General features: G+C 61.0%; 1 protein-coding gene across 2 annotated transcripts in view; it reads left to right on the top strand.

The window, feature by feature from the left end:
• The window catches only part of AGRN (agrin), a 32,172-nt gene that overhangs the window by 2,345 nt on the left and 20,546 nt on the right, over positions 1-9,281 (top strand). For both annotated transcript variants that reach the window (XM_077763950.1, XM_077763949.1), the window contains exon 2: positions 51-312. In XM_077763950.1, the coding sequence (XP_077620076.1) occupies positions 51-312 (262 nt within the window). The remainder of the gene's footprint in view (positions 1-50; positions 313-9,281) is intronic.

Raw genomic sequence — 9,281 nt, 5'->3', positions numbered from 1 at the left:
CTGATCCCTGCCCCCTCCCCCGCTCCCCCCTCCCCCCATGTCCACCCCAGGTTCGGGTCTGGCGGTACTTGAAGGGCAAACACATGGTGACCCAAGAGAGCCTGCTTGACGGTGGCAACAAGGTGGTGATTGGCGGCTTTGGGGATCCCCTCATCTGTGACAACCAGGTGTCCACTGGGGACACCAGGATCTTCTTTGTGAACCCTGCACCCCCATACCTGTGGCCAGCCCACAAGAACGAGCTGATGCTCAATTCCAGCCTCATGCGCATCACCCTGCGGAATCTGGAGGAAGTGGAGCACTGTGTAGAAGGTATGTGGGGACTTGACCAGGGGCCGGCTTGGAGGAGCTCCACGTCACGCCCTGGAGTGCAGAGGAGAGTTTGCCGTAGGCTAGAGCACATGTGTCTTATGGTCGTCCGATCTCCTTCCTTCCTCCCAGGACTCCCAGCTGAGTCTGGCCATGGCAAGGTCAGCTCCAATCTCTGACATTTGCAGGGGTCCCCACTGAGCACCCCCTATCCCACAATGCCACCATCTTTTGTCCTAGGGCCGAGCGAGTCCCTGTCTTGCAAAGGGACAGGCTTCCTCCTCTTGTGCTCACCCTCTCCCTCCTGGTCTTTTTCTGAGTGAGAGGAGTGGGCCAGGTGAATGAATACCAGCTGTTTATGTTCCTGCAGGGGCCCAAACATCTGTCTGGACGGGCCCCCGATGTTGAGCAAACCCCTCAGAGTGGGGCATAGGGATTGGAGGAGGGGCTGGCTCCGTATGCGTTCCAAGAGGCCTGTCATTTCTGGAAGGCGGAATTTGTGTGGAGGGGGCTTCTAGGGGTTTGAGTGGGTGTGGAATTCTCTAATTGAGTCGAAGAGTGTTTCCCTGTCTGCTGTCCACACAGCACGTGGCTATTCTGAATGGCCCAAGAGCACCCCTCCCCAGCCCAGCCTCTGGGAGGTAAGCTGGAATCATGACCAATGGCTTCCCTGCGGGTGGGGGTGGGCGTGGGGGGGAGGCCTTGCCCCAAGAGAGCCACAGTTGGGGGCTGAGATCCTTTGCTGGGCGATGTGGCAGGGAGAATGTAGGAACTGCCCCTCGCCCCCACTTCCTGTCTGTCCTCTCATGGCTGCCTGGGAAGGGATGCATTGGAGGGGGGGTGGGGCGGGGGTGGAAAGAACATTTCCTCCTCAGGGCAGTGGGAAGGGTCTGCGACTTCCTTTCTCGGAAAGGCAACCCTGTCCCTCTGATTTGTTCTTCTGACCAGCAGGGAAGTCCCACCTTCTATCTAACTTACTGCTGAGATGCTGGCTTGGTTTCTGTGGGATCCTGGATGGTGGTCTGGGAGGGACTGCGCAGGGCTAGGGGCAGGGCCTGAAATGGGGAGCCCTGTGGCATTCTGCCCCACCTACGGTTACCTGTTCCTGGGCCGCCTCAGGGTCCCGGGCCACAGCACCGCACGAGAAGCCGGCAGGGCTGTGTATTCCTGGCCCCTTCCCAGCACTGGCTCAGATGAGGGGGACCCAGCCTGGCCCTCACACCTTACAACCTTGCCCTTCTCTGGGTGCTTGAGCTCCAGGCTATGGGATGGTGATACCCGGTTTGGGGGATAAGTGGGGGTGGGAGCGGGGGCTAAGGAGAGGCTAGAGAAGAGGGGTCAGGGTACGGAAAGTCCCCTGTCCCTATAAGATAGAGAGAGTGAATTATCAACTCTACAGCTGGGCGGGTCCAGCCTGAGGGTCTGTGACTCAGTAACTGTGGCCTTCTGTGGGGTCAGAGGGCATGTGGTAGGAGGGCCACCCTGGGCAGAACAAGGTTTGGCATCTTGCCAAAGCCTGTTCTACCCATGGCAGCCCCTGGCTCTGTATATGCCAGGCTGAGCACAGGGACAGCTGGAAAGGAAGGTACCCGAGGAGAGCCCCCCAGCCAGGACTGGGTGAGACTTGACCTACTGTGTGCCCTGGGCACCCAGCACTCAAGTACCAGGCCAGGACCTGAGCTCTAGCTGGAGATGGGATAGTGCTGGACCTGTATGCCAGTGGGCAGCACTGGGGCAGGCCTGCTAGGGAGGATGGTCTTGGGGAGAGGAGATGCAGAGAAAGGCATTAGCTATGACTATAGCTTGGGGCCTTGCAGGTGGAGTGGGGTGGAGGGGAAGAGCCTGCTGGGGAGGGGGGCGATATAGATGGAGGAGCTTGGGTCCCACGGTAAGGTGCCTGGAAGTTTTGGGCTGGGCGACACAGATCTCTGCTTTGAAAGCAGACCAGGGTGCCATGGGGGCCGGGCTGGGAGGGCCAGGTGCTAGGTCAGGGTTGATGCATCCCAGTGGCCCAGGGTGAAGGGGTGCCTCCCCCTTGAGGCTCCGGAGGCCTGAGGCACAAGATCTCAAGGAACTGGGTCCAGGCTTGGGGAAGTATTAATCCCATGCCCACCTTTCCAAGCTGGGTGAGGGTGGGAGATTGGCCCGCCTCCTTTTCTTCATGAGATAAGGACCTTGGACCCCACCCCGGGACTCCACCCTAGGCTCTCTGGGAATCAAGGAACTCACCCTAGTGAGGAAGATGGATGGACAGGACTTGAGCTAAGCTGACCCTTCCCCATCTGATTCTGGCCCCATTCTGTTCCCAGCGGCCCCATCGCCCCGGCTCCATAGGGCCCAGGGTGAAGCCTGAGCAGCCCCTAATCTTCGGAAGTCACACTGAGTCCCATTGTGTGCAGGACACCCCATCCCTAGTGTACTCCCCTCCCAATACCACCCCTCCCCCCGTCTAAAGGCCCAGAGCAGCCAAAGTGGGGGGCAGTGTCCCTCCAGGTCCACCCCCTTGGGTATACCCCTGGCCTGCTCCCCCCCATCACTGCCTGGGCACTGCTCCTGCCAGTGTCCCGAAGGGGAACCTGCTGCTGGGCAGCACACACAACCTCTAGGACTTAACTTTCTCACTTTCTCGCCCAGGGCCTCCAGGGGCTTCCTGACTCTGTCAGGTCAGGCCCCTTCCCCAGCCTCCAGCCCCCAGGAAGGCTCCTCCTCCTCCCTTCCTCTGCCTGGGGAACCACATTCCTGGCATAACTGAGACAGGTATGTGTCACTCCCTGTGCGCCACCTTTGGGTGAGGGAGGCCTGCTGCTCTGGGGCAGCCTCTGCCGGAGGAAGACCCCTGCCCCCTGCTTTGTCAGAGAAGCAGCCTGGCTTCTTCCTGTGCCAGCTGCCCACGCACTGCGAGCCTGCCCAGGCTGGCAGCTGAGCAGCCATTTCCTCCAGTGCTCGGCCACCTTGCCCTGGTCTGGACACCACCGCGCACTCCCCCCACTCCCCCCACCCACACCTCAGGAAGACTGGTCCTGGGGCTTCTGTAGCCCCCAGGAGGGACATGGAGGTCTGGGGCCCTTCCCTCCCCACTGGGAGCCTGGAGCAGAGAAAGGAAGTGTTGTCTGCCCTCACTGGGGCCTGGCAAGGGCTGGGGTCCTGGCTCAAGGACAGGGTCAGAGTGAGTCTGGCATTGGCCCGGCCCAGCCCTGAGGGGGGTCCTGGCAGCAGCAATCCCCAGCCCAGCCTGGCAGGCCTGATGCTAGTGAGTACCGTCCCCTCCTCCCTGCCAGGCCAGCTGTCTAGGGCCTGAAGGAGGGCTGTGCTACAGGTCCCGTCAGAGAGGCAGTGGGTCCTGGGCCCTCTGGCTTCTCTCGGGCCTTGGAGCTGGGTGGGGGTGGCAGACACACGCCGCCCAGCTCTCCGCAGTGTGGGGGCAGGTAGGTGTTCAGGGGAGGGTTCTGGGCAGTTGGCTTTCGCACCCCCCCATTCATACCCTACTCCCCCCACATTCCTCCCTGCTGAAGTGGGAGGTAACTCCTCCCTGTTCCCTCTTCTGCCCTCTTGACTGGGTTCTCACCCCACCCCCTGCAGACCCCACCCAGTGTCCTCCTGAGCCCCTCCCCCAGGCGGGTCAGCCAAGAGGGCCGAGAGAAGGCAGGCCCGGACCGGAGGCTGTCTGCCCTACTCTCTCTTCTTCCGTTCCGCTGCTGGGGGGAGGGAGTCTGCCCAGGTGAGAGATGACCCCCCGCTGCGCAGTCCTGCCCCCACCTGGGGAGTCCTTGGCTGGAAGTCAGGTGCTTGGGGCACCTGCTGGCTTTGGCTTTGATTTTAGTGTACATTCGCTGGGGTAGTCGCAGGGGCGGGCTTTGCGTGCTCTCCTGTTACTTCCCTGGGATGTCTTCCCTTTGGGCAGGGCTAAGCTAGTAAAAACAGCTCTTGGCTTTTTCCAGACCCCACCCACCCCCTCGCTCCCCACCCAGAGAGGAGCCCCAGCCCCTGCAGATGGGAAATGGAAAAAAAAGATTGTTTTGGAACTGTCCTCCCCTCTCCTTCTCTTCACTGGGCCTCCCCGGGCTGTGCTGGGCCGAGCATATTCCCGTGGGGCTGGTTATGCCCTTGCAGCATCTCTGTGGGTGCTGGGACCCGTGCGCACAGAGGAAATGGGAGATCACCTGGTCAGCACTAGCTGGCCTAGGTCTGGCGGCTACCTGTCCTCACAGGCTAAATGCAAGGGTAGCAGAGGGGAGGACGGGTCCGCCCCAGGGAAGTTAATGGGACAGGGGCCCAGGGTCCAGCACAGCCTCCTCCATCGTGGTTGTGTTGCTTCCTTCCAGAAGGGTTAACCCCCACCCCCAACCCCATGAGAATCAAAGCCTGCCCCCTGTCACCACAGGAGGGTGGAACACAGCTGTGGAAACAGGCCTTCTTCCCACCCCCCATCCCAGTCCTTTGCCTCTGTCTGTGGGACCCAGGCCAGATGCACCCTGTATGCCCCCCAGCCCCACAAGTCCTACCCTTGCCCAGAGGCCTGGGGGCGGGGTAGAGAATGCACTCCCTTTCCTGTTCTGCCCTCCTGGCCCTGGCACTTCCCTTGCCCCTGGAACAGGGGAATCAAGGCTCCCCACCCAGGTCCCTGAGGCCTGGCTGGGGCTGGGCTGGCGGCTGCAGGCACAATCACCATGGTAACCCAGAGTCCTGTACACCTTCGAGTCCCAGGCAGTTCTCACTGGAGGTGCTGACTGATAAGAAAAAGGGGCTCAGAGAAACAGGACAGCACCCCAGTGACAGTTACCCTAATGATAGTGACAGCTCAGTGAAGGAGGGTAACGTGCCCCGCCCCCAGGTTCTACACTGGGGCTTAGGAGGGGTCACGTTCAAGCCTGAGGCTGTGGTTCGGATCTGGAGAGGGGGTGACCTAGGCCTCTGGTGGAGCCTCCAGCCTCCCTTAGAGGGGCCTCTCCACCCAGAGCAGATCCTGAGAACTTCCTCTGAGGAAGACCCCCCGCCAGGGGCTGCTTACAGCTGGACCTGGGAAGGGGAAGCCGGCCCCTCGCCCCCCCCCACATAGAGTAGAGGCCCTGGAGAGGGGGAGATTTCTGTCCTCACATGCAGCCAGCTGCTTCCAGCTGTGTGGCCTGCACGTGTGCGCGCGCGTGTATTTGTACGCATGTGTGCATGGGTGCCTTGCAGCCACAGACATACTGATCTGGGCACGTGACAGTTCTGAGTATTAGCCCCAGCTGGTGCGTGTGGTTTGTGCCACCCTGTTTCCCTGGGCCTCCTGGGGTGGGGGCCCTGCAGGTGCTCTGCCAACTGGCTGGTTGCAGGCAGCCTGTGCTTGTGACTCGCGGGCCTTCGAACAGGGCCCTGGCCTCTGCCTGCTGTTGGTTGTCCCACTTCCTGCCTGGCAGAGAACTGGACACTCCCTCCCGCAGGCTGTCCTCTGAGAGTGACCACAGTGGTTCCTCAGCGATAAGATGAAAGGGCTGTGGGGACAGGAGAGGGCCCCGGGGGCCGCTCAGGCTCACTGTCCCAGCATGAGCCTGTGGGACCCTGAGTCCGACACAGGGTGCTGGGGGTGGCAGGGCAGTTGGGGAGTCGAGCTGGGAGAGTCAGGAGGGCCGGGTCTGCGGCTGGCCAGGCTGGGCCGGAGTCTTCCCAGCTCCTCCTCTCAGTCGCCCTGCCCCTGCCCTGGGAGGAGCCGGCAGCCTGGCGTGGCTGCTGGAGGCGCCTGTCCCTCTGTCCACTGGTATGAGAGGCTCCAGTGCACATCAGGAGGAATAAAAGCACAGACATCGGGGCCAGACGGTGGCCTGTTCCAACCTGCCAGAGCAGAGGGTATGTCCCCTCTCCCTGGAGGGAGGCAGTGAGGCTACGCCCATTCATGAAGCCATCCAGTGGTCCCTTCCTCCACGCATCCACTCACAGCCCAGCACCAGACCCTCACTAGAAAGGGGTTCATGCTGCCACCTGCACAGGGCCCTGCTGGGGGCCTTCCCAGGGAGGCCAGGCGTGAGCGAGGTGTTGAGAGGTGAAGGCAGAGGGGGAGGGGTGTTCTGGGCAGAGAAGACAGCACCGGGTTCAGTGGGTGCAGGGGACAGCAGGTGCCCGCACAGCTTGAGTGAGGGGTGCATGTGCAGGAGAGAGGGCGACCGGCGGCTGAGAGAGCAAGCTGGTCCCCCCCCCACCCCCCGACCTCGAGCCTTCCCGCCTGATGACAGCACCCTCAGTGCGATTCCCATTTGCTCTCCTCCTGGGAGGAAGCTCTGCCTACAGACTCCCATTACTGCCTCTGCTTTTCTGTCTGCAGCTCTCTCCTCTGGGTGTCTGTCTCTCTGCCCCTTTGCTCTCCGAACCTCTCTCTGTCTCTCCCCATCCACGGGAGTGTTTGCCACTCCTGTGCATCGTGATGCCCACCCAGTCATCACCTTCATAAAGCTCCCCCACTCAGAACTTGGTGCCAGTCTGTGCATCCCCTGTTGCCTCCCCAAGGTGCCCAGTTCAACACAGCCAGGCGCTTAGCAGTAACACTCCCTGACTCACCACACACTGTCCACGCTTGGGTGCCGCCCTGACTCCCCCAGCTGTCTTTTCCTCCTGGAGATGGGCAGGGCCTCACCAAGAACGGGTGGATTTGGGGCTGTCCTGGAGAAGAGGGATGGAGTGTGACAGATCAGCCTCACTCCATCCCTACCTTTTCTACAGGCACCTACTCTCCTCCTCTATTCAGATGGCGCCCCCTGGTGACTGTGGCTGGCATCCTGGCAAGTGTCCAGGCCACAAACGGGGCTCTATCCCCCAGTGCTCCCCAGCCTGAGGATCTGCCCCTCTGGCTCCTTATCTCCCACCCCTAATCCCTGTCACCTTCAGGCTTCACTACACTGGCATCACTTGGTCTCTGTAGTCACCTCTGGAAGCTCTTCCTACTGATTTGTGCAAATCCCTCTCTGGATCATCCAAGTCTCTGTATAGATGTCATCCCTCAGACCCTCCAATCTAGTGTGCCCCCTGCTACACGGTAACCTCCCTGAGGGCAGAGAGCCTATCTGACGCAGGATATACTCAGCCCTCCCTGTGGAAGAGCTCAGATGGGCCAGTGCGTACAGGGCCCAGGGCACCCATGAGCAATAATATGTAAGGAGTGAGGGATGGGTGCAGAGACTGCTGGGCAAGCAGCTGGCTTCCAAGCATCCAGCCTTGCTGAGTCCCTCTTCAAAACTGTCATTTAATGCCACCACCCTGCAGTGTGGACTACCCGGTGGAAGTGTGGGCCTTGCCTGGTAGCCGGGTGGGTGGACACACAGCCTGCAGAATCAAACATGGGTACCTCTTGGCTGCACCTGAGGTGAGACTCTGCGGCTTGGGCCTGACAAGGCCTCTTTCCCAGTGGCTGGCCCCGGGCCAGCAGTGACATCCCGCTGTGAAATGCCCATTGTCTGCTGAGGCCCAGGGAGAGGGAATGGCTGCGGCTTGAGAGCTGACATCAGGAAGCTGAGTAGGGGCTGCTCTGTCTGGTCCTCTTCCCCTCCCCCACCAGGGCAGCCAGACACCTGTGATTCTGGGCCCACTAGGTAGCCTGTGCGCTATTGCTTTGCTCCGTGTGGCGGCAGCTGCATTTACTACAGGTGTGGTGGGTACCTCAGGATCCCCAAGGATTAAGGGGGGGGCAGACAGACTGGAGGTGGCACTGGCAAGGGGTGGGGGGGCGGAGGCCTCGGCATTAGAGCTGTGGGTGGGCCTGTGCGTGTGAGACAGCCAGTGTGTATTCACGCCCGTGAGTTGTGCACTTGTACAACACCCAGTGCTGGTGCAAACTCGGGTGAGTGGGTGCACTTGGGTCTCTGCGTGGGTGACACCTGTAACACTGGATGTGTACGTGTACCTCTGCAGTCACGTGTTGCTGCGTGTGAGCCCAGAGACCAGAGGGGCTCGTTTCTGGCTCTGAATGTCCTCTGTTCCTTCCTAGGGCATGTGCCTGAGTGGGCTGGTCAGGGCTGAATGATTTTGAGTCTGAAGATCCCAAAATAGCTCTGGTAGCCTGCACTCCCCTCCCCCTACTGGGCCTGGGGCCTCAATGGCCCTTTGTCTCTCTGAAGGCGGAGAGCCCCTGTGGGGGGCTCAGACTCTGCCTGGGGCGAGGAAGGACAGGCTGCCTGCCGCTTCCCCCTCCCCCAAGCCAGGCCCTAAGCCCCACTACTGTGTTGGCCCGGAGGTCAGTCTCTCCCCTTGAAATGAGCTTCTGAAGGCCAGCCCATTTGCCCACGGAGACAATCCCTTGCCGGCCCCCACCCCACCCCAGGTTTACACTGATCCCTGGACTTACCCTGGTTCCTTTATGCCCCTCCTCCTGAAGAGCCCACCCATGACGTATGGCAGCAGCAAACAGGGTCCACTGTGGGCCTGTGAACATTGCTTGGGGTTTGGCCGCAGGACTGTCCGTGGGCCCTTTTTGAACCTAGGGACGGATGCAGACCCGGGGCGAGCTGCAGTGACACGTACGTGGTAAATGGGAAACTGTGTGAATTGCCTGGGCTCACCACACCGAGTCTTTGGGCTCTGAGCCAAGCCCTGCCTTGAGAAGATAAAAAGTCAGACCCTGCCCTGGGTGCTCCCAGTCCAGGGTGGCGTCCTGGGGAGCTGATCAGTGTGATGTGAGCGGTGCCAAGGTCCAGTGAGGTGAGGTAGAGGGTGGGAGGCATCCCTGAGGTGAAGGTGAGGCTGACCAGGGGCTGGGGTCTCCAGGTGGTCTGATGGATTGCTGCTCTGGGTCCAATGCACTGTGGGGTGAGGAAACCACTTTGTTGGCTTTTCCTGCAAAGTTTCATGAGGACTCAGGTTTCAGCCTCTGCTGTTGGGGATGGGGGACCCTGACAGGATGGGCTAACCCTGTGGCACTGGTGTGCCTGGCCCCCGGATGGAAAGGAGTCAAAGGAGATGGACCTCATGGAACTGGTCGCCAGCTGCCGGGTGCCGGTGGCTGCTCT

The sequence above is a fragment of the Crocuta crocuta genome, unplaced genomic scaffold (genome assembly GCF_008692635.1).
Source record: "Crocuta crocuta isolate KB4526 unplaced genomic scaffold, BGI_CrCroc_1.0 scaffold13, whole genome shotgun sequence".
NCBI classification, from domain to species: domain Eukaryota; kingdom Metazoa; phylum Chordata; class Mammalia; order Carnivora; family Hyaenidae; genus Crocuta; species Crocuta crocuta.
This window is presented reverse-complemented; position numbering and strand designations above follow the sequence as displayed.